Raw genomic sequence first — 26,448 nt, 5'->3', positions numbered from 1 at the left:
AAAGAGATGAAACTACAGATATGAGAGGTGTTAAGGATGTGTGTGAGAGTGAGAATCCCTTTATCCTTCCATACTGGCTCTATGCAATATGCAATGAGTATCGTGTACATTGTTATGTCATTACAGAAAAAACCCCCAAAAACCTCAAGCTGGTTAAAAGTTGCATCTGTAGTTGCTACTCGCTAGCATCAGCATTTAGTTAGTTTTATTTATTTATTTTTTTAGATTAGTTAGAATGCTTGCCAAACTGAAGGTTTAAAGCACGTCGTGCTTACGAAAAGCTCTTTAACAATTTAGTTGTCATTTCGTGTTTTTCAGCTCATTGTGAGCTTTGCCTTTTATAGGGTTTTGTAAACATGACTTTACGGCTGATGGGCATTTATCAACATGAGTATGAAGAAAAGTAGCATTACGCAAATGTTCTCGTAAATCTGGTGGGATTTCTTTTTAGTTCAGATTGGCCTATAAATACATTTACTTTACTAAATGATTGAGAATTGAGCTCCATTGTTGGCACCTTTTAAAGAAACAGAGAAAGGAATAAGAAATTGTAATGTAGTACATGAAAACGGAGATAAGTAGTTGGTTAGTCCTTCTCAGATAGGATAAAAAAAAGACAATATGAAACAAAAAGATACACCTGCAGCACCAATAAATTACTGGGAATAACAGTATAGTATCCGCTAGTCTCAGAAGTAGCATGAAATATCACTTTTTGAAATATTCGCTACAAAGAGCCGGACTAACACGCCATCAGATGCTCTCTTGGATGAACGATTGTCTTCTGAGAGAGCTGCTTGAGACTAAAAGGCTTTCGTTTGCTCTCTTTCACTTGACTTTGTGTATCTGGCTGCAGACATTATCTGCAAAATTGCTGCTTGACGTCTTTACAACAAGAGCGTGTAACAACGTCATAACAATAAATAATAAAAAGCACTGAAGTGTCCAGCAAGACCATTTTCTGCAGCTCATCAATTTCACTTTTAAGCCAGCAGTGACAAACATTTAGACACACACACACACACACACACACACACAAGGTGATAATCCCCTGAAATTCCACAGGAGCTTCATGCATTAATCAATGGGTATTGATCTCTCCTGAGTTTTGCATTTGTCAATGCTCACTTCGTGCTACTTTTATGGGACTCCTCGTGGCTATGAAAACATTGTCCTTCACTCTGGTTCAATAATAAAAATCTGAAGAGACAGCACAAAGAATAAAGAACTTTGTGTTTCATTTTTTAAGAACTTTCACTGCTAAGAAAGTATGACAATTATCTCCAGCCATGCGATAAAATGCACTTCGATTTACATTGCATTTACAGTATTTATCTGGCAGACATCTTTATTCAAAATGACTTAGAAGCAAGAGGAAATCCAACAGAATTTAACAGAGCTAATCTTTCTGTCAGTTAAATAAGTACCAGATAATTGTAGGAAAAATAAAGAGAGCCATGACTGGAGAAGTCTGGAGAAGTAGTCTTACTCACAAGGACTAAAAAACACTAACAAAAGCATTCAAAGTTTAAATCATACAACTTTTTGTAATAATATGGGCAAAAAATTTAGAAGTGCTCTCTTCAGGCATGGTGAATCTGCAGAGTGAAACACGAAAGAAAGAAAGAAAGAAAGAAAGACAAATCACACACAGAGTTTGTGTTACCTGAAAACATAAATCCATCACAACTACAAAACCTATAAAAATATGACAGTATTCCATAAACATGAATTCATTCCTTAAGTAATGCATTCACCTTGTATGAAAAAGCAATCATAGTTGACAGATAACCAATGACAGCCGAGCTAAAGTTTCATCCGCCGTGTTTGTTTTGATCTCCTTATAAATCCCAGATTCTGAGAGTCGGGATAATTGATGATTTTTGAGCATAATCTGAAAGTGTGGTGTTTTATTTTGGGAATTTTGGGAGGTTATATCAGGGTTAGGAAAAGTTATCTAATATTCCTCATTATGAGATAATTATAAAAATTATATATTGCCTATTCTAGACATATTTACAAATTTCAAGCATAAAAGTGTCTTCTGCTGTTGGATAATTTGCTTCTTTCTAGAAAGAAACCTTTAAAATAAGCAAAACAACCTGCCAATATAATAAAACAATTTCAAGCTTAAAATAAGTAAAAATATCCAGAGATAGACTTAAATCTTAAAAAAAATTCAACAAAGAGAAATATTATTTGACTTTGCCTATATTCAAGATATTTCTACTTGCTATTTCTACTTTTTTGGAGTTGCTTAAAAGCATAGAAGAAATAAAAATGTGTTAACGAAAGAAAACTAAGCGAGTAGCTGTGATATAACTACAAGAGCTGTAATGCATTACTCTAGTTCATTACAAGGAAGAGTTAGATTGATGTTGTAACAGCAGTAGGAGGCACCTGTTAGGTCTTCTTCTCTCAGGCACTCTAGGGCTTGACATAAACTTTTACACAAATCCATATTCAGTAGGGTCCTCAAAGTCGCCAGTGACGGGAGAAGAAAGCACTGATTTAACGCCGGCATCGGCGATCTTAATCAAGGTGACTCCTCTCCTCCTTTCTCTGAATCTCATTGCTATTCAATGCACTACACACACGGTGATTAATGACATCTATATCTTATCACATTAACACTAATTGTGCTATTTTACATAAATATTAATAGCATATCAATATTAAGGCAAAGCATTTCCAACATGCAACTAGCACATAGCACATATAATCGAGCTCTTTTTCCCTCTCCCTGGATGTTACATAATGCAAATATAGTAGCTTATGTATGTAAATGAGGGTCATATGGGCCAATGCAATGCGCTACAATCTGCATGTATACCATTAGCATTCTTTAGTAGCAAACTGATAAGCAATTGTAGTGACTAGTGCCTGTTTTATTCAAATGAGGCAATTACACTGCTGAATATAAAGTATGGTAATTTACATCAGGACAGCAAAACTGCTTCAGAGCTCTGTGGCCTCTGATAAATTATGCTACATTACATTATTTCTTTCATTCTGTCCCCTCTGTCTGTAATAATAGGCGATGCAGGTTTAATTAATGGCAAAAAAACAATGCACAAAAGTTGGGCCAAGGTCACTGTCATAAAATTTCACAGAGTTATAAATATATCTCCTTTATTCTCTCTATTTCTATGTTGCACATACTGTACATTCATGCAACCATGCATGTAGAGATACACTTAAGTCATTTATATATATCATATCTATATAAAGACACATATATATTAAGATAAATAATCTATGCCTAATTCTAAATCTAACCCCATCTTAACATAAGCAATCAGAAGCAACTAGTTTTGCCTTGGAAAAAAAAAACTTTTATAAAAAGTGCTTTGTGTCGTCAGGACTATCCTGCTGGTCAGGACAATCCTGCTGGTCAGGACAAGATGGGTTACACCTGTTTCTACATAATCAAGACTTTTTTTTCCTGAGCATTCGCAAACACACACACAGAGCTCCCGGATCTAGAAAAGATATTCTGCCTGTCTGAGGAATCGAGCTAATGAAAGCCACAGCAGCTCCAAACAATCACAATTTTATGTATGCGTCAAGTATGCACGCTTCACTGTCTCATATGTCTACACACACACACACACACACACACACACAAATAGACACACAGAGGGGGGACAACTCCAACAAAAGGCATGTGCGTAGATACCACGTCACACAAGAAATGACATTTTCAAGGTGATGTTCTTAAGGCAAGGAAGTCATACTAACTGGACAAACACTGATAAACCTGAGCTATATAGCTCACATATATGTGTGTGTATGTGTGTGTATGTGTGTGTATGTGTGAGTGTGTGCAGTCATGTCTGCTTAGGCATCAGTAATTAGGAGACTCTCACTGAGTGTGTTTACATGCACGCTAATAAGACAATTATTATCTGATTAGCAGAACAGTCATGGGGTCACACTATGATATTCGTTTTTTATCGGAATAAAACGGTTATCAGAGATATCAAAGAAGCCTGGATTTTAATCCAAATTACCAGGTTGTTCAGCACATCTATACCATCAATCTAACATCTTTAGTTTTTCTACCAAACCATATAGAAAAGAGCTGCCCAGGAAGCAGTAACACGCTTGGTTGTAAAATTTGCTATGACAAATCTCTAGTAATGACTCAGGGAGCAAAAACTAGCTGTGTGCTCTGGGTATGAAGGACACCATACTCTCTCCTCTGTTCATCACAGCGGCACTAGCCACTCGTACGAGATGGTGACCTCATGTATGCGGAAGTGGGCGATAGCGATTTCCTCTGAGTGTGTTATGCTGCCCTGTGATGCAGCATGTGTCACAAGTCTCAGAGGAAGCACGTCTCAGCCTTCACCCTAGTATGATAGGGGAGAGCTGGACGGTGGGCGGGAATCGGCAGGAGAACAAACTGGGGAGAAAATGGTTTACTGGAGGGTTTCAAAATACTGTATAGGTGTGTGTTTTGTGCATTTCAATAGAAATCAGATTATTGGATATTTCTCTATCCATACACTATTTGGTACAGAGTTTTCTCATTATCAGTTTACTCTCTCTAAAATGAAATTTCATACAAAAAAACAATTACAATAAATATTTATATCCATCCTCCAGTGTTGTGCTATCTGCTCCCTGTAAACCAGCAGAGAGTAAATGCTTTAATTAACATATTCATGTACAGACATTAAATTACTACATTAACACAGACTCCACTCATTAACGCCAGTCATCCTCGTGTACTATCCTCATAAGCGAGGCAATGTACATCAACAATAAACCCCCTAGGAGTCAGAGCAACATTGGAAATTAGCACATATTCACACAAAGACAGCACTGGTGCTCTAATGTAATTAACTGGCTTTTTAAAACAGTGGGTGGTAAAGTTTCACAAACCCCCAGCATGCCAGTTAGCCACATAAGCATTTTGCACAAAATACTCATTATGTAGCAAAATATGAAAATAAGGCAGGGAAAAAGAAACATGGTGTCTTACCTCTTGAAGTATTTTCAGTGTCTTCACATGTCTGTGATCACATTGAGAAGAGAAAAAAAAATATATAACTGGAAAAATCTGAATTTTCATTACATATAGCTTACTTAAACTATAATCATGTTTATCCTTGAATGAGGAGATGCTGATTAATTTTCAGTAACAGCAGCTCTGACAGTTGTACACTCATTCTGATATGTTATCATGAGCGTGTTGTTATTTTACAAAGAAAGAAAAGGCAAAATCATTGATAAAGTGAAGCTTTCTGTTAGGAGACGTTTATTTGACGTTTATGGAAGGAGTCTCCAGTGTCAGTTCTTTGTACGGGTCAGTAAGTTTTCTGCCAAGGAAAGTCTTCAGAAAGGAAAAAGAAATGCTAGTGAGGGAATGCTATAACGTAAGTGATGTAACCCTACATGCTCCACAACATTAAATGTAATTATAAATGGTTAAAAAAGCATGATTTATCATTCATTAATAAATAAAAATGTGTAATCATTGGCAAACCGATGTGATGTAAATGCAATAAAACACTTCAGAATGTGCTGTTATAGGAAAATAATCCACGATGGGGTTGTGACAGTAACTCCGCTTCGTGCTGGGCCGCATCACACCACGCTGTCATGGATTATTTTCCTATAACTGCACATTCTCAAGTGTTTTATTACTTATATAATGTTGTGTAACACTGTAACTTGAGCTAACAAGTTCTTTTTGTAAGGACGGCATCAGTAGGGATCAGATAGGCTTCACATATGCAATGATACTCTATGCAACTCAATATGAGTTCAAATGTCACATTTATAATGCTGGAATTGCCCATTATCCTATTTGAATCAGGCCGTTTCAAAGCTCTTATAAGGAGCCACAAGTTGGAGGATAAATGTTATGCATCGATGAGTGCATTATTGCAATAATACCAAGCAATTTCCTTATCATGCTAATTGACGCATTGTCAGAGAGGCTATGCTTTAGTAAACAGGGTGATGAACAGGATATTAGGATACTGTAACAACTGAATACACTACATTGTGTATTATACTCTCTATATACACCTACACCTGAGGTTCAACCCTAATTGTTGATCTCAGGAAGTAGGAAGACTGACCTGGTCTCTCGAATGTGATCTGTAATATTATTTCGAAATCGTGCATTCACACTGGCTCAAAAATGAACACACACTTACTCTCTCTCCGAATCCAGCAGCTCTTTGGCTACGTAGTATGCTCTGGATCTGCCATCAATCTGCAAGACACAAAAGACAAAGATTCACAAGAGAGATGGGTTTTGAGGAGGGTTTTAAAGCATTCCATCATGCTAAACACTGAGAAAGTGGGAGAGAAAAAACAGCCGGAAATAAATCGGAAGTGAGATGGAAAGAGTGCGCGACACAGACAGAGTGAGAAATCACACTGATCTGATTTTTTTTTTAATCCGACCCTGTCAGAAAAAGATGGATCGTTTCATTAAGGTGCAACATAAACGTGAAAGCTTTCTCAAACGCACTGCTTTTGGGCTCGGATGCATTATGGATGAGGGGCCGTGCTCATGGCAAGCACAAAGCACCCACTGATTTGCAGGCTAATCACAGGCGGCTGCATGCGCTTGTCACTGCTGAATGGCTATATTTAGGAGGTCAAGGCAGTTTGTTATACTGACTGGGACATCAGAGAGTGATGTAGCGCTTTCACTTTAAATCCAACAGCTTCTGCTAACACTGTGACACGCACACAGGCTATGCTTTGCCATTCTATCATAACAAGATACTGAAGTAATCCAGTCAGCCAGGATATAGTCTAGAGCTGATGTTCCTAGATATAGTGTAGAGCTGAGGTTCCCTGGATATAGTAGAACTGATGTTCCCTGGATACGGTCTAGATCTGACATTCCCTGGATATAGTAGAGCTGAGGTTCCCTGGATATAGTAGAACTGATGTTACCTGGATACGGTCTAGATCTGACATTCCCTGGATATAGTATAGATCTGCGTTTCCCTGAATATAATCTAGATCTGAGGTTCCCTGAATATAATCTAGATCTGAGGTTCCCTGAATATAATCTAGATCTGAGGTTCCCTGGATATAGTGTAGATCTGTGGTTCCAAACCTTTTACAAGAACAGTTAAAAATACAAGTGGTAAAATCTGGTAATCAGAAAAACAACACAGCACTTCTACAAGGGAAAAAAAACAGCTCTTTGGGAATTTAAATTTGGAATGTGATGAAATACAAGAGTGACTTATAAAAAAATCTGCCAGATTGTTTGGATCTGAATTGTTATGAAGCATTAAAGCTAGCTATCTGCCTACCGGCACATTTAGTAACACTGTAACTATAGTTTCTTTTTAATTTCAGGGTTACCATGGAGAAAAAAGAAACAAACAGATAGGTTTAGTTTCTGTAGCTCTTGAAATATAAGAAAGTGTGTGCCAGGCAATTCTTTTCAAACCATTTGGAAACTTACTTAAGTGTGCTTTCACAAAAAAAAAAAAAAACTCACAGATCACGGTGCCTTGTATGCTGACACTGTAACCATAACATTACTGTTACTAGCTAGTTCTATCTCGTATAAGATAACTAACTAGCCTAGCTTGCTATCTAGATTAGATTTATTATTATCAGTAACAAAGATTAAATAAATATTAGGTTAAGTCTGGCGAAGAGAAGGTGTTTTCCTTTGGTGTAGCTTTGGAGGCTGAAAATCAAGAGAATTTGAGCTGTTTGTGTGAATTGAATGTCCTCCAACATAAAGTAAAAAAAAAATCTCTTAACATGACTTGATGCTTTTCTGAAAAGTTTAACTTTTTCAACTTTGGAATCTCTGCTATGAATAAAAAATTGTCACTGGAGTGCTTTTTTAAAATATAAAAAACGCAACACTTAAAAATGGCCTATTGCCGCCATATTATCTGCTTTAAACACACAAAGTTATACTGTGTTAGACTTCAGACTTGTTAGACATTCACAAACTCTTGCTCTCAATCTCTTTCACTCTTTTTCTGAGGCACTTGAAACTTTTTCAAGAGATGATTCGAGATGAAATACTTGGTAACAGCTTTTCCTAATATATTAATGACATACCAATACATAAAATACATAATATTTCAGTAACAGTATTTGTTATTACGTTTCATTCTATTACAAAATTTTAGGGGATTGTCTACAATCAAGGGAAATGATCAAGGGATTTTCTCTCGTAATAAAAATTTGGACTTAAATTCATCATTTGTATGACCTGTTCTACATTTCAGTGCACCTCATAATCACTTTGCTAGCTTTTTTTTTTTTTTTTTTTTTTTTTGCTTGCTATCATGTTGATCTATCTTGCTATCTTGGGCTGAGCTGGAGCATTCTCAGCCCTTGATTTGCTTTTCTTTTTAAAGCTGAAGAAAACAAGGAAGCGTGCGTCACAAGGCCAGGGTCTGGGCTGATACTGCATGGGCAGAGGGAACGGGTGGAGTGCCACTGTCTCCGTGCTTGGAAAATGGCCGACAGGAGAAATATGAATCTGAACCTGACAAAAGTGCACACACAGGGAATTCCACTTATAGAGGGAGGCTCCTTGTTTTTGTCGGAGAGAGTGTATGAGAATTTGATTACGAGTTCAGATTTACAGGTCAGGGGAAAGCATTCAATACAGAGGTGGTTTTAACTCTGATGATTTTGAGTACATTATCATACTCATTACCTAGAACTAACTTATTATTATAATAATATACCATTCCACATAAACATCAGAATGCATGATTTTACTTGGTGAAGTTTTCTTGGGGAGACATTTATTTTATTTATGAAAGGAGTCTCCAGTGTCAGTGCTTCGTAACAGTCAGAGGTAAAGCTGTATTATGACAGGCAACATCTTGAGAGAGAAAAAAAGTGTGTCTTATGAGGGAACAAACTTGTTTCATGGACGTTAACATAACTATAAATGGATAAAAAGTACAACGAGGTGATTTTGAATAAATAAAAAATATAACGGTTGGCAAATTGGTGTGCTAAAAGATGAACAAAGCCCTTTGAAATGTGCTGTTATAGGAAAATTCTGTGTCAGGCCGCAGCACACCATCTTGTCGTTTATTATTTTCCCATAACAGTACATCTTGTCGTGTTTTATTCCTTTGATATAAAAGAAGCAAATCTATAGACTTAGGACTCAAAAAAGACGCATCTGTTTATAAACCCATTTAACAAGTACCACCATTCTTGCCAGCATTACAAAAGCTTTAAAAAAAAACCTGATCCAATTGTTGTTTTGGTGTATCTGACCTGTCTGTCATAGCTCTGATCAGCGCAGCCTTCCTCCTCCTCAGACGTGCGTCCGTGGTCTTCCTCTGTGACAAGCGATGCAGGGGCAGGACACACTGGGAAAGGTTCTGTGTATGCACTGAGAGAGAGAGAGAGAGAGCAAGAGAGAGCGAGAGAAAGAGAATGAGACAATGAAAAATAATAGAAAGACAAAAAAAAAAAGAGAAGGAATTTCACACAATTGCATCATAATTTAATATAAAACTATCTCCTATAGTGTTCACTGTAATAAAGCATTGTGGGTCTGGTTTTGGTTTCTCTGACTTGAATCTTGCCCATAGCCTCATTGTGGATTTTGAAATCCAAGCCCCAGGAAATGATATCTAAACATCTTGTGGGTAGCTTACCAGTGAACATATATAAAAATAATCTTTTTATATTATTTGATTAATTACATTAATTTGATTAATAAAATTTTGTTCAATTTTGTGTTTTTGGCCATTTTTACATATTTTAAATATTTTTAATTTCCTAAAATATACTCAAATAATTTCGGCTAAACTGAGATTCTGTTCAATCCTTGTCTTGTGCTACGAATAAATCCAGATTCTGATTTCCACTCTAAACCTGAAGGCTTAATCCCAGTCTGTCAAACTGGTAAATCACACACCATGCTGGTTTCCTCTGCTGCCTCTAGCTGACATGTTAAATGCACTTCAGAGAGCAACAAAACGGTAACATCCCCAACTGCTCGCTGAGCTAATCGACCATACCACTCCACATTCCAACTGCTCAAAGAGCCAAGAGGCCACCATGCAGCCATGATGCACCCCTATTACCAATGTGAATGCCCTTTATGTCACTTTTCAATGAAAAGAAACCCCACATAAACGTCTCAGAAGAGCATATTTGGTATTAAACAGCGACCACAATGTCCAACAGAGTGGAAATGATCCTTTTGCCAAGGAGAAACCTATTCTCTCCCCTCATTTGGACTAGTCCTGGTGTGAATCGTTTTCTCTCTTCGTCTCCTCTGTGGCTTGGAGTAGTAACACGCATGGCTGGGGCCAGATTGGGAAGGCACTAACAGGCAGGGGGTGAAAGTGAGCTCAGTAGGCAAGCAGTGGGCACTTAGAGCACTGAAGCACAGACGTGGCCCCAAGGAACAAATATGCAGGGATGGAATTAATACACAGATGCTTGTGCAGCCATAAACCCACACATCTAGCAAAAAAATTCAAAATTTCATAATTTGAGCTTGTTTTGTCCCACTTTGTCCTATACAACTGAACACAGAGGCTTCAATGGGATTAAGATATTCACTAATATGGAAGTATGTCTAATTTATAAAAATATACATAGACATACAAGCTATTTGCATGAGTCAACTTGTATAAAAAGCTCCAAAGGTTATGTTAGGGTTAAGTTATGGTCAGGATTAGCATTTTAGCATTTTCATATGCTTCCAGTCATATTAAATCTAACAAACCTATCCAGGCAAATTGCTCTTACTCCTTTAAATTCATTACATTTTTATGTTTCACTGAACACCTGCAGATTATGAGAATATTCCCCCGCGATTGGTCCGTTCTTGTCGTATTCATAAAGTACTGCCAAACTGAAGTGCGATGTTGTTGTTCTGTTGTTATCTTAAACTAATCAGTCATTAAGTCAAACAGCAAGATATTAAGACAAAATAATGACATAATATTTTGAAATAATGAGATATTAAGACAAAATAAAGACATGTTTTGTAATAATCAGTCATTAAGTTGAATATTGGGAAATTAAGACAAAATAATGAGATATTAGCTAAGACAAAATAATATCATTAAATCTTGAAATAATGAGTCAATAAGTTGAAATAAAGAGATATGAAGACAAAATAATGAAATAATAAAGTCAAAATAATGGGATATTAAGGAAAAATAATGACATAATATCTTGAAATAACGAGTCATTAAGTCAAACTAACATTTTTCTTTCTCAACGTTTCTCAAAATAATGAGATATCTAGTCGAAATAATGCCATAATATCTTGAAATAGCTCAAATAAAATAAGCCAAATGAAATAAGTCAAAATATCTTAACATATCTTGAAATAACGAGATAATAATTGGAAATGATGACATCTGTATATCTTGAAGTATCAACATGTTCAGATAACAAGTTATTAAGTCAAAATAATGACATATCTTGAAACAATGAGATAATAAGTTATAATTATATAAATAATAAGCTCTGAGTTTATTTCACAATATGGTGAAACACAAGGATGTTTGGTTTCCCCCTCAGTGGTAACAGTGAAATTTTAGTTGAGTGCTTTCTTAGAATTTTACTAACAACTTCCACAACTGATATTTCCAAAGGTTTTATTTTCCTTTCACTGTCACTGTGTCTTTAGATTGGCTGTATAAAAGACTTCAGCAAAAAATCCCACAAAATGTCCAGTTCTAGCCAAATTTTCTTTACATACAGTCAAAGTCACATGATTTTCTTCTACTCTCTCTCTCCCACACACACATACAGGAAGCACACTGGAACACTTTGTGCACAAACACATACAGGAACGGCTCGCACACACCCTCAGACACTTGATCACTGAAACATGAACTACGCATTTACACACAGATCCATCATGTATGAGGAAATTATATTCTCCTCTGAGAGGCGTGTTAATGATTTTAACACACTGCTGAAGGGTGATGCGACTGTCAGCAGGTCAGAGAGTGTAGTGTGTGTATGTGTGCGTGTGTGTGTGTGTGTGTCTGAGACACATCGCCTGTCTCCTGTGTACAAAAGGTCGTTAAGGTGCCCAGCTGCACCTCATACTCATCCCTCACAAGGTCGTGAGCTATGCACACACACACACACACACACACACACACACACACCACATGCAGTGTGATGAAGTGTACTTTACGAAATTCTCATTTTTTGATAAATAAGGGATACTAAGTAGTTCATAATTAAATGACAATTGTGGAAAATATTTGATGCTCAGCACCAATCATAAACAAGAGTCTTTCTCTCTGTCTCTCTCTCTCTCGTTTCAACTCTAATCGCCCTCAATTCAGTTCATTTTTTCTATACGCACCCATTTCTGAAACACAAATCTTCTTGTTCCAATATACACTAAACTTCCTGCATAATCTCTTTGCATTTCCTCTCCTCTTAAAATCATCATTAAACTGAGGCAATTATGGAGCTGAGAGCTTCTTCCCTAACCACCGTGCTTTAAAACAGCCAGGAGCTAAATTTAGAGCCCTAAATTACTGCCAGAACGCATGGCTTTCCAATGCTATAACATCTCCGTGTGCGCTTTTTGTCTGTCTGCTTTCGGTGAAGGCCTGTAATACAGTCTGTAATGCAATTGATTTCAACTTTAAGTGCTAACAGCCAGTGCTTTTATCTTCCAATCCATGCAATAGCACTATTACAGAAGATAAGCATCACTGGAATGGCTTCATTACCAGACTTCATTTAACATAAGAGAGGAAATTTAGATGATGGTAGGGGAGAATGACGAGTAGGCGTCTATTAGGTGAGGAAAAGTACTGTATTGGAACATATGTTTGAGGTAGAAATGCAGAATGAAGGTGTGGGAAGCTGGCATGTGTTTCGTTAATAAAGCAAGTGGCATTGTGGTGTGTCTAATATTTTTGTGATGACGAGCAGCAATAGTGTTTTAACAAAATTTCCACACAGTGTAATGTTTAGCAACACAAAAATGAGTTATTGAAAGAGAAACTGAAAAACATGTGTAACATATGTAAGGAAAAACATAGCATGCATATGTAACTTCAAATATTATAAATATGAATTAAAATGTTTCTCGACTATGTACCTTCTTTAATTTGCTAAATTTGAAGTCAAGATTTTGAAGTCAAGATGTTCAAGTTTTCCTCATCTAGAGAGTCTACTGTGTGACAGAAACCTGCATGTACTTTGTCATTATAAGCTTTTCTTAACTCCAGTACATTTATATAGACTGACTACATTTTGCATGAAAGGAAAACTGTGAAATTTCTTAATGAAGTAAGGAATAAAACATGCTAGGGTGTACCATTATAGGAAAACAATCAATGACAGGGTAGTGTAATGCAGCCAGACACAAAGCGAGTTACTGTTATCACCCCGAAGTTGATCATTTTTCCAATAAAGCATGTCTTGAACTGTTTTATTCCTCTTATACCACAACAATCAGTTTATCAGTTTGTAGTTATATTTAATGTTGACAGAAGTAGTTAGTTCCCATTATCACTTACATAGTAAGTTATTATAGTAGCTATAATCATTCCTTCACCAGCTTCTCTTTCCTTTTTTTTTTAACCATTACAAAATGCTGACACTGGAGACTCCTTCCATAAATGTTAAATAAACATCTCATTACACAAAGCTTCACCATATCAACACATGCACTTTATTAAATAGTAAATTTTTTTCAAAATCTGTTTATGTTCAGATTTTGAAAAACTTTGATTTGAATTATAAAGCAGCCAGCTCTACTGGCAGATCTGCTGTTATATATATGAAAATAAATCAACACCTTCTGACCAATCAGAATCGAGAATTCGACAGTGTTGTGGTATAACGTGAGATATATATTATTCAGCTCTGTTAAAAGAAAATATAATTTCACACACACACAAAAAAAAAAAAATGAATCAATGCAAATAAATGAGGATGAGTCACTGGATTTTGTTCAATTTTATAAAAACGAAATCATAAAAAGAAATGGAAGTAACTCCAAAAGTTTTGTTTGGGAAACACCGGAAAATTACAAGTGTCATTAAAAGAGTGTTTTTAAAAAAGGCCTAAGTAAGAATTCATCATTTATTTATTGGTCTGGTGTTCACATTGTGATAAAGACTATAGTTACAGGGTGTTTTTATACAGCCAAAATTTTTTAAAATCTCTTTTCAGGTGAATATTCTTTGAACTGGTTTGACTAAAAGGATTAATCAGATTGCAGACTGCAGGAGCTACAGCACCAAGCCACATAACACACCATAAAAGTCATTTTACTGCACTACTACTGTAATAAAAATTTTTAAACACACAGAGGGCTGGGAACCATGACAACAACAACATCTTTGCAGTGAGCCAGTTTTCCTGGCTGTGCCACACCTTGCGTTGTTGTCCAGGGCCGCAGGGGAGTCTGGGAAACAAGTGCTGCCTGTCTCCACCCCATCCCGCTGACCCCGTCTCCTCGCCCCTGTCTAGCATTTCCTGTAAACACAGGTTTCCTCCCTTGGGACCACCTGGTAATGAGCTCAGAAGGTCGGGCACCAGGAATGCTCTGGACCGGACCGGACCGCACCAATACGTAATGATGGATATATAACACAGAGCTGATGTCATTCTCCTACAGTTTTCAGACATCTAAATTGAAAAGGCTGTAGAGTCACACAAATTTAATAGCATAAATCAAACTGTCTTTAAACCTTTTCTTGCTCTTCTCCAAAAATGTTGAGCTTTTCTGAACCAGACCACAAATACATTATACAACGGAAGTCCCATTGCTGTCATACTACAGTACTTAAGCTACTGTTAATGTTGCTGTATATTTGGGTTGGTTATATCGATGCAGGAAGTCTTAGAATTACTTCATCATAATATTTAAACTTCTAAGTCCACAACCACAACCAGCTCAACAACATTCTAATATTCAATACGCAGAATAAAGAAAGAGGATTGCTCATTTCATTCTCGTCTAACATTGCATTAATCATATTGTCCTGTTTCTGTTCATTTTCCTTATTATCACCTATACAAATGATAATCACTGCACTACAACTTGCCCAATTCAGTATAATTTACTGCAGACACTGAGGGAAATGTCAGACTAAAACATTTATTTCATAAAAACTTTCATTCATGTTCCTATTATACTGTATTTTGGTAAGACCCCCATTTACAACACATATTCTCCATGAGTGTCCTTAACGAAATTATACCAAACAGGCCACACACTCTTGTGCATAAAGAAACTTGAAATGAAGAACAGCACAGGAAGTTTACGGTATATTCAAATGGGTTGATTTGCATATTATGTTTGATATAGGCATTGGATTCTAATCTGACTAACCAGAGACACCAAGTGCAACTGGATGTGGTTGCAAGGTCCATGAAATAACCAGGTATAAAAAGCATCACACGCAAAAAAATGAATAAACTAATAGTATTGTATTCATGCCATTATGGATTCACAGCCTCTTAATCATAGCACGGGCACAATTTATAACAAACCCAACAAGAGGAACCTTCTGATAGATCAGGGTGCGAAAGTTATCGATCACTCCTGTCACTGAGCCTCTGCCAGCAGCTGAGGCAATGTCAACCTCTTTACCGAAGGTGTTAAAAACGTCACTCTGCCAACAAAAGCAAGTCAAAGCAGCTCCAGTGTCCAAGGATCTACCCCAGACGAAGTGTGGCTAAGAGGGTCTGTCCTTTTTGGAGTGCAGTCAGCACAAAACACTGCAAGATTGTGGACACACAATGAAAGAAATCAATAATGTCAGCAGGAGAAAAGACCCCCCGTCTCACTGGACTGCTCTCTGCAGGATGCTCGGAGTGGCATGTAAACAGTGCAGAGGCTTCCGTCAAGATACGGACACGTATAGAACACAAAAGGAGTTTACCAAAAAGAGCAAAAGGGTTTAAAATTGCAATCCAAAAATAGGGGCTTTATCTCTCAAAGTGTTTTTTACGAAGAACAAGGTGCAAAGATTTTCCCTGTGCCACTGTGTTGGGTTGAGTCTTTCTACATTTAGTGCTAAACAATATGAATGATACACAGCAAGAATGAAAATGAATTCTGCAAATTTCTCCAATGCTCCTCTGATGAAATTGGATTAAAGTGATGCCCAGTGGCTGTTTAAAATGGTTAGTGTCTGTGTCACCATTGGAGATCATTTACCAGAGGTGTGTAATGATGACTCCAGGGTTTTCATACGGAGGAAAAGAGAGAGTAGAGAGGGTAATTTGGCCATAGAAGAATTAGAGACTGACCCTTTCCATGCTTGGGTAAAGGCTCTCACAGCCTGAAGCCCAAGAAGGTTCAACAATACAAAGACTCGAACTGCATTATTATTATACTAATACTATGTGGAAACCCATCTTCTGTACCATTTTCTGTTAGATCTTCTGTACCAGGCTTAATGGAATAACAGTACAAGCACTGCACAGTAATACCAGCCACTGCAAGCATATCAGTCCACCTCCACTGATGTATACTTAATAATATGAATTAAGTAAAATGTTCTCCAAGAATACAAAACCACTCTTTATTTGCTAACCCCTTCTCATTTCCTCCACTTTATCATTCTGATCTCAGACTGCAATAAAAAGTGAAAAATCACCTCAGATTCTAATCCATTTTCTTCATTTACCCCACTATTTGTAACACTGGTTCTATCTGGCATCTTCCAGCGTGCATACACTGAGGTTACCTCACCAGAAGAACCATGAAATCCAGCAAATGAGAAAATGAGATAAGCCTTCCCGCAAGCACAGTTCATCTTCTTGAACCCAACGAGCCTGTACCCTGCAGGCTGCTCTTCTAATGCACCACACAGATTGGAAACCTGGGTAAGCAGGTGCTAGCAGCTTATTCACATCTGGATCTTTGTTGTCTTACTTGGGTTATTAATCAAACCCTGTTGTAGCTTCTGAGCATATTATATGAAGGGTAATAAATTTTGTTATTCGCACATCGTCTGCACAGCTGTTTATGACTGTAGGCTCAAGTTTGATTATGCCAAAAACTGTTATTTGATTATGAAAGAATTAAAAACCAATTGACCTTTGGTGCACTGTAAATAAAATTGCAATATAATGAGAAACTTCCTGCCCATTAGTACAGAAATGTACTTATATTGAAAACATTAATATCACTGTCTAAATCTGGCTAGGAAACAAGCCTACAATTGAGCATCTAATATAGTGTTGTTTGTTCTGCAAGCAAGTATTAGCAGGAGTATTCTCAGACAGAGAGGTGAAGGCAGAGCTATCAGACCAGCCAAGCACTGATCCCATTTCCTGTTACATTGTTTTGGCCAACGCTTCCTCCAAACTTCTGTGATGGTACTGCCATTGTGTTTGGAGGAAAAGCTTTCAACATTCCCAACATGAGAACTCTCCTGTGACTTATAGTGTGTTAATATGCCACTGAGAGACTTACATGCAGTACTAAACTAGGTCTTGTAGACTATTTGGACAGGATAAGATTTGCAGACTTATTTCTATTAAGTAACGCTGGAGGATGTCTGTAGTAATTATGATCGAGTCACACAGCACAAGTGATCTCTAAATAAATCATCGAAATTGGCGTATTCACATGGGTGTCATATTAAAATATCCTTCCTCATTTTAATACAAACTGACTGTTTTGATCTTTATTATAAATTATAATTATAAACAAGTTCTGCTTGATCATTAGTAGGTCAGGTGACCATAACATGTATGTAGCTGTGCCTGTGCTAGGAACTCAATAACTTACCTAAAACCACTGGAAGCACCACTTCTCTAAGGAGTCCTTTTAAAAATGCTGTCTATATTCTTTTGTTTTGAGTTTTAAACTTGGCCAGTACTTGGTTTCGTTTTGGTTTCGCTGCGAGAAGACAGAAAAGGGCCCTTCCTGGAATGTATTTGTTCTGAAGAAAAAGCATTAAATCTCTTTCCCACTGGATATAATGGAATGGAATCTTGAGTACATATACGCCAATCTTGCAATACCCACTTTTATGCCATGTCTACAGTCTAGGATAAGGAAAATCCGCCAATAAATACGGCTTTAAACAAAACGACTTAAGAGTGCATATACGCCAATCATGCAATACCCACTTTTATGCCATGTCTACCATCCAGGACAAGGAAAATCCTTAGATCTTACTCACCTCAATCTTTTACGCATCTGTAAGCTTGTAGGGAAAAGTATATGGTTTATTTCCTATCACCTATACTACTGCATGGTATCACAATTATGCATATTTATGTACATTTCAACAATCAAAGTAAATGAAAATGTTTCATACCTCTCTGTCTCTTGCTCTTGTGTGTTAGTTTTGTTCTCAATTCCTGCAAAGCTGTTCATGTCAACATAACCGTCATTCTCGTTTGCAGTTGCTGTCCGATTTTGGTCGTCAAAAAACTCAGTGATGGTGACGGCCCGAGTGGGCCTCCCTGAAGGAATCTGAATATTCTCATAGTCTGAGCTCATGGCTGGAATGTTTTCATAGTCAGAAGTATCAGCACTTGGGAAGGAGATGGATCGAGGTTTGGTGAGTGGGAGTGGCATGAAGGGAGGCCGAGAGCGGTCCTCAAAAGACTCCACTCTGGAGATGCCCCTGCTGCCATAAGTCTTGGGTACACCTTTCTTCTTCTGCCTGTCTTTGTAAACTACAAAGGTGGCGGGAAAGTCTGAGTTGCGTTGTGGTTTCATGATGCGAGACTGAAGCTGAGGGGAGCTGCCATTACTCCTCCGATCCAGCTCTATTACTCGAACAGGCCCATGGTGGCTAGATTCAGATGATGATCTGGAAGAACGCACGCTGCCATCAACGTGTGATTTGCTGTCGGTTTTCTTCCTAAACTTCAGAGCCAGGAAACGCTTGAATGATGTCTTCTTCTTTTTTGGTTTGTCATTAGACTCATGTTGAATAAGTAGAGATGGAGAACTTTTAGTGATAGGTCTCTTGGTGATATAAGCCAGCTCAAAGGGTGGTGGGATGTCAACAAGAGATGTAGGTGTAGACACACCACTAGATGACTGGTGGCTTCTTTGAGAGAAGCTCCCAGAAGAGGTGATGACACAAGGTAGGGAGAGAGTGTCATCTGTCCGTTTCACTCTGTCATCCACTCTGGGTGAATGACTGCCTTCCAAATGGGCAGACAAATTCATGTCTCGGCCCTCCGCAGAATACGATCGGGGGTAGAACAGAAAACGTCTAGAGTTTAGTGAAGGAATCATCCGATTGGACTCTGAATTATCTGAAGCCTTTAACAGATCTCCATTTTGGTCCAAAGCCACAGTGTAGTAGTCATGAGTCTGAGACTCATTGCCTGTCTCCTCGGGAACAGTCTCAGGGACATATCCGGGTACTTTCCCAGAGAGTGACCGTGAACGAGTCACAATGGTCTTTCTGTCCAGAGTGATAAAGTTCTCTCCTTCCGAGTCAAACCCTGCCTCCTCGTAAATGTGCTCATCACTATCTGAGTCAGAGTCCTCAAAAAAAGGCACTATGTGGCAGTCGAGGTCTTCTATGTCCTCCTCAAATGCCTCGGTGGTGTGGGCAAACACTAAACGGTTTGTTAACTCAGGAGTCCTGCCCAAGTCTAGGCCTGGGGGCACTGTAATATCGCAAAGTCTAAGACGTGGTTGGCAGCTGTTTCTCTTACTCACGCCACTTTGTCTGCGAATGGCTGAGCGCTCCTTTGTGCTCTTCCCTTTAGTTTTACGTGTCATGTCCACAGGTTCGTCTTCGTCGCCTATCTCTACATAATCCTCAGAGGACACACACTCCAGCTGCTGATCATCTCCATCCTGGGATCGAGAATCTTCTATGTCGGCATACTCATCCACTGCATCGCTGTTTGATGTTTCTCTAAGCTCCTGCTCCAAGGGTTCATCAGATGAAGTCACATTGTCCTCCACCTGAGCCTGTTCTTCTTCTACTTCTGCTACATCATCAGATGAGACATAAAAAGGCTCTTGAGTGGATCCCATCTTTGTCTCAGTGTCCTTTGCTTTCCCCTCACTACAATCCTCATCTGTACACTCCAGTTCAGGATCTGAGGTGCTCATAAGATCAGCAGGCACCACCTCTATGACCGAATATGGCTCAAACGCATCCTCTACTCCCTCTGAGAATCTGAAACGTCCTGATTCGTCTTTGGTGGCCCGTTCTGGCTGCCATGCACTGGTGTCATCCAGAGGTCCAATTACATCATATGGGTACTCCTCACACAGGGAGGGCTGACTGCCATTCATTGCCTGCGAGGAAAATCCAGCCACTGCATTTGACATATCCTCAGTGCTGCACTCTGCACTTGGAATTGTGCCCTCTTCACATAGCTTAGTGGCTGTAGTATCTATTGGGGTTCCACAGAGGAACTCTCTCTCATTGAAATAAGGCTCCTCTGTATCATCAGCAGTGTCTGACGTCAGCTCCTCGGCATTATCTATCTCTGCATACGTACTGCCCAGATTTGAGGTGGATTCTTCAATTTCTTCATAAGGGCTCGGTGTGCCATTGTTGACCTCTGATTCATCCCCTGTTTGATACTCCATGGCGGTCTCTTTCTCAGCAGAATCATCTGCTGTATCATCAGGAACACCTGTGCCTGGTTGTGGGTGTATATCATCTGTTTCTTTGATGTGGTCTATAGCAGATGAAACAGTAGTTACAATAACATCTTTGACCTCATTCAAGGAACCTGCATCAACTACTTCAAAGTGGCTTTCCTCATCTTCTGCATCTATCTCATCTCTTTCTTCTACCCCCATCTGTAGCACTTCCCCTGGTTCTTTATCATCAATGCCATCATGGTCGTTGTGGTTCTCTATTAACTGTTCAGAAAGATCCTCTTTGTGGGTCTCTCCTGGTGGGTCAGCTTCATCCTGTGTGGATTCTGATTCACTGTCCTGTGCTAATTCCAATTCTGATGTGACATCTCCATTACTAACAATGCACTGGCTGTGTTCACCTTCTTGCTGGGTGGAGAGTTTTGGCTTTGGAGCAACTGGAGGTTTAGGACCTCGGGAAGGCAGACAAGGTCTTGACATGAGGGTGGAGCACACTGTGATGGCTAGACGACTTTGGGTCTCTGGTTGAGGTGTATGAAGTCGCTTCTGATAATCTGTAAAACAGATGGAGGAAAGAATGAGGTAAAGTTTTTGGAGTTTTGGTGCAATATGAGGCCAAAGGATTCACAGCCTGGTCTTTAAGTGGTCTTTAAGGAGCAACACCAATGACCTGTATTCCTATTCCTATGCATGGACACCACGGCATAAAAATGCCATGGTCAACTGTAAAAATCGTCTCTCTCTGATAGAGTACATACTTGCTGATAGTCAAGTAATATGCATGCCTTAATGAGTTGTTATCTTAATGAGTTCCTGCTACCCACAATCCCATGGAGGCATGTGCAGCAGTAGGTTTATTTTCTTTGCATTTGATGATTATCACAGCAGAATTGTATGTGATATCTACAAGTTGGCAAGTTTCTTCTGGTTTCTAGTCTATACTGTCAGTTGTCAGTCACTTGCCATGACAACGTATCATCCTAAAATAATACATTTTCTTGCTAGCTAGTGTCGGCTACATAAGCGTATATGCACAATAATTACTTACAAATACATGAGTCACCTTGTTTAGAGTAACATTATTGTATGTGACTAATTTCTACTGTCAACGATATCTTTTAGGAAATATTTAGGTAAAAAAACATTCTTTCTGTTTAGACTCAACCATAGAGATAAAAAAGCTCAAATCATGTTTATGTTACACTTTAAAATAATTGCACAGGTGTTGCTCTCCAAATGCCTTTATTGTATCAGAGTGCTAATTGCTAAACTGGACCAAGTAAAGCGATTCTGTGCTAAGTCAGCACCTACACCGACTGTAAAACTTTTCCTAGCCAAAAACAGCAGAAACCAAAATAATAACCTTGTGACCCCAGTGATGAAAACCAAACAGCATCCTTAAACAGGGTTAATGTGAATTTGAGGCCTCTTTGGTGCAACACACCCTTTCTCTTAACAAAACTTATACACCCTTTGCCTCTTCCTGTTATTTAGTACCTGGCTTGACGCACGTCCTACTAAACTCCCTGTGCACTTGGTGATCTCCCCGCGAAGATGTTGTTTTCCCAGCGGCACAAATTAACTATTCCAGCAGACACTCCTGGAATCTCAGTGCACAGGAAGTGCTTAGAGAAAGCACATTATTGGCGTGCCATGTTTAATCTAGCTATTTTTCAAAATTTCTTCTGATTTCACTGGAGTTCTGGCCATTCCTCCAATGATTAACAATGGGAAAGAAAATCCTTCAGACTGATTTTTTTCTGAAATCATTTTTCCCCCCCTAGAATGTCAAAGAACAATAAAAAAGAGAAACAATACAGACGTCTGAGTTCAAAACAGGATATGAATTATGCAACAAAGAATTTGATTAAAACAGGACAGAATGGGGGAAGACAGTAGGCTGGGCCTTTGGATTGTGTGAAACCAACAGGACATGATCTCAGCTGGGGCTGGTGTGAAACATAAGCCATCTGATAATGAGGTAGTAGGTGCATCAGCTGTGATAAGCGAGAGGAGGGGAAAGGAGAGAGATTACAGGAATCACTTAGTGAGAATAATGGACTGCTGCACCATCTTGGACATGATACATTCAGTCATTTGTGTATATATAGATATATATTCTAATCATGCTAGTTTGTAACCTCTTCCTAAAACCAAAGAAAATATTTTAAGAAATGTGTGATGCTCTGTTTGCACACAGGAAGTTGGATTAACACTTTCATCTGTGTCTCGCTCATCTGAGTTAACGATCAATGTATTATGCATTGGGTTAATTTAGCACAGGGGATTTCTCTGTGCAGATGTTGTGTGCTTATTAACACAAAAACCTTGCTAAAAGGGAAGGAATATGATGATGGAAACCTCATAACCTCATAACCTATGCAAATTCAATTCAGATTCAATTCACACTGGACATCTTCACAAAAGTGACTTCAAAAAAATCCTTCTGAGATGATAATGGTGAGGAAAAGCTGAGGATGGCACGAGGATGAAACCGGACACAAAACAGAACCCACGCTCTTCTAGATGACACCGGGATAGTGAGATTATGAATCATAAGTGGAGAAAAGTAAAAACAAACTGTACTAAGTGTGAGGATATTGTGAGTAAGAGTCATGGGGTGAATACAGGACAGTTTGTATGATTACAGCAGCAGCTTTTAGGTACAAATCTACAGTATTTACAGTACCTAGGTGAGATTATGCCCTGAAGAGTTGAACTGTTTTGGGGAAATGTTCCCCAAAAAACACAACCAGGGATGTAAACACAGTGTTTATAAAGTAGCTAGCTGTTCTGTCTGTTAACAGTGTGCTTCCTTTTAATTAGTAATGCCAAAAAAGGTGAGTATTGAAGTCAGTTTCTTTCACCTGTGTTCATTTTCATCCGGATGTCATCCGTCGTGGCGTCTGAATGTCCACATCGTTTCCTTCTGCTCTTATGTGCCGGAAAATCCAACACAAATATTTCCAAACGTATCCCGTCGTCACTCCGAGACCATTTTCACAAAGAAATGAACATTAAACATGACTTCTATAGCTTTTCCCAACTAATTTTTTTTTTTTTCAGAATTAAAAAGGGATTTAAAAGCCGGCTCGTGTCATCCCTGCAGCAGAGAGAGAGAGAGAGAGGGGGAGAGAGAGAGAAAGAGAGAGAGAGAGAGACTGAGAGCGTGTTCTGGCTGCTGCGCGAGCGGCGCGCGTGCCTCACTTTCTGCGCTCGAGCGCGGGAGGTGTGTTTTCGCGCGCGCTTCCCGAGGAGGTCGAGCTAGTCCTCTAAACCAATCAGACCAATAAGCAGCTCATAAGCACTTCATGAATCACATATGAATATGCATAGTGATGAGTTTGCACTGGGGGTCGTATGATTTAAGCGCAATGCAAGCAAGGGAGAGGTGCCAGTCATGAGCTCGAGATCTTCTGGATCTGGTTGATATGCTGCAAAACCTTCATCTCTCCTCAAATAGATGCTATAGAGCAGCAAACTAGGGGTCACAACCCCATCCGATCGAAATGGGGTCATGAGAGAATCTCCTCTTTTGTTTTATTCGTTTATTTTACAAATTAAAATCACAAAATAACACCCTAACAATGAACTTCTACTGTTCTGAAATGCTACTCGAAGTCACATTTAGACAAAAACAATTAAATTAGGAGTGTGCATGCTTTTTTTAGGCTTTTCCCCTCTCCTGACACACTTCGCTAGCACAGGAGTTCAGCAATAAAAATTTACACACTTGTCCGTTTATCTAGCATTGATTGACAAACACGAAAATATGCCGAAACATTTACTGAATATGGTGATGGCAAACAGTGAGGAGAAATCCAAATGCCGAGGCCTGGGGTTACAGAAAATTCATAATGTCTATTTGGGGTCATTTGCCCAAAACATTTGCTATAGAGGATGTCTAAAGTATCATTAGCAAAATAAGTAGCCTGGAGTGTATATTAGATGGTAAACAAGAGGACAGGATCTGTTCTATTTTTCTTCCAAATAGGTGGTTCCAAGTAGGACCCTTTTAGAAAGTTATAATTGGTAAACATCCAAACAATCCTTAGAGAACTCTTGTGTAAGAAAGTAATATGGATCAAATGAAATTATGAGATGACATGGCACTGTGGTCTGTGTAGGGTTTGCTCCAGGTTCTGCGGTTTCCTCCCACCACCCAAAAACATTATGGTTGGATTGGCTATTCTAAATTGCTCCTAAGTGTGTGTGAATGTTTATAAGTGTTTGTGTGTCTATATGCAGCCCTGCGATTGACTGGTGTCCCATCCAGGGTGTATTCCTGCCTCACGTCCCGTGTAACTGGGATAGACTACGGATCCACAGCTACCCTGACCAGGATAAAGCGCTTACTGAATGTGAATGAGTGATCGAAAGTTCTGAAGTTCCTTCATCTTCATTCATTCATTCATTGATTCATCTTCAGTAGCCGGTTTATCCTGGTCCCTTGGATCCAGAGGCTATCCTGGGAACACTGGGCATGAAGCAGGAATGCACTCTAGATGGGATGCCAGTCTATCGCAAGATGTTCCTTTATCACGGAACTCCAAAAAAGCCAAATTACCAAACAATGTACATAAAACATTAAATATGATTTGATACATACACATATACTGTATTTCTGCTGAAATGTTGCAGATGAACACTTCCTGACAGCCATAATATTTGGCAAGTTGAGCCTAAGCATGTTAAAACTAAACATGCAAATAATATTACTCAGTTTAAGTGAACTATTTAGAAAACAGCTTCTAAAAACAGTTTAGACGCCAAGCACTATCGAGCAGGTTTCCCAACTAGTCTTCTGTTGCCTGATTGGAGGAAAATAGCTCTTTAAAAGCCTCTCTCCATAACAGGAAACTGCTCTCCCTGTTTCCTGCACAACAGGCGACACTTCCTTAGCAACTCCTGGACAAAGGTGTTGATGTTAACCCTTCAACTTCTTACTGAGTTAAAGAGACGGATTGCAAACGTGACTGGTCTCGTGACTTTTTTGCACGTCAAATGTACAAAGTTTACATTTAAAATGTTAAAAAGTTAATAAATTATCCTTGAGCAATACCCATAACCCTCAGCCATGCCATAAGGTGTTTCATACACTACTATTGTACACTACTTTAATAAGAACACCTGTACCCCTGCTTATTCATGCAATTATCCAATCAGCCAATCACAGGGCAGCAATGCAGAGTATAAACTTGTGCACATGCAGGTCAAGAGCTTCAGTTAATTTTCACATCAAAAATCAGAATAGAGGAAAAAATGTAATCTCAGTGACACTGACTGTGGCATGGTTGCTGGTGCCAGATGGGCTTTGAATATTCCAGAAACTGCTGATCTCCTGGCATTTTCACACGCAACAGTCTCTAGAGTGTATACAGAATGATGCAAAAAACAAAAACCATCCAGTGAGCAGCAGCTCAGCTGCAGAAATGCCTCGTTAATGAGAGAGGTCAGAGGAGAATGGCCAGACTGGTTTGATCTGACAGGAAGTCAAAAAACTCAAATACCCACTGTCTGCATTCATGGTGAGCGGAAAAGCATCTCAGTCTGCACAACATATCAAACCTTGAGGTGAATGGGCTACAACAGCAGAAGACAAAGAACTTTAATTTAAAAAAAGGTGCATTAGGTGCTGCTAATGTCTTCTTTTTTAGTATCGAAAATATGCCAAAAGCTATTTATTTTGCTTAGATTTAAATAAGGAATAAAACACAATGGAGCTTCCTGTTATAGGAAAAAAGTCAACAATGGGGCGGTGTAATGTGAATTATCTTATTCCTCTTATACCACATCAGTTTTCCAATGCTTTTTTTAAATTAAAGAATGCCACATACTTTTTATCGATTTATAGTAATGTTATAACAACTAACAGAACTTTCCTTTGTCCTGTGCAAGTCCCTGTGTAC

General features: G+C 38.7%; 1 protein-coding gene across 3 annotated transcripts in view; it reads right to left on the bottom strand.

Annotated features, from left to right (window-relative positions):
* fgd5a (FYVE, RhoGEF and PH domain containing 5a) overlaps positions 1-23,760 on the bottom strand; it is a 45,945-nt gene extending 22,185 nt beyond the window's left edge. For all 3 annotated transcript variants that reach the window (XM_053227045.1, XM_053227047.1, XM_053227046.1), the window contains exons 1-5: positions 23,407-23,760; positions 18,270-21,093; positions 9,253-9,370; positions 6,174-6,232; positions 4,991-5,021 (exon numbers count right to left, since the gene is read on the bottom strand). In XM_053227045.1, the coding sequence (XP_053083020.1) occupies positions 4,991-5,021; positions 6,174-6,232; positions 9,253-9,370; positions 18,270-21,093; positions 23,407-23,422 (3,048 nt within the window). In that variant the 5' untranslated portion in view covers positions 23,423-23,760. The remainder of the gene's footprint in view (positions 1-4,990; positions 5,022-6,173; positions 6,233-9,252; positions 9,371-18,269; positions 21,094-23,406) is intronic.
* Positions 23,761-26,448: the final 2,688 nt, after the last annotated feature.

The sequence above is a fragment of the Pangasianodon hypophthalmus genome, chromosome 20 (assembly GCF_027358585.1).
Source record: "Pangasianodon hypophthalmus isolate fPanHyp1 chromosome 20, fPanHyp1.pri, whole genome shotgun sequence".
Taxonomy (NCBI): domain Eukaryota; kingdom Metazoa; phylum Chordata; class Actinopteri; order Siluriformes; family Pangasiidae; genus Pangasianodon; species Pangasianodon hypophthalmus.
The sequence above is the reverse complement of the archived record's forward strand: the minus strand, read 5'-3'. Positions and strand labels throughout refer to the sequence as shown.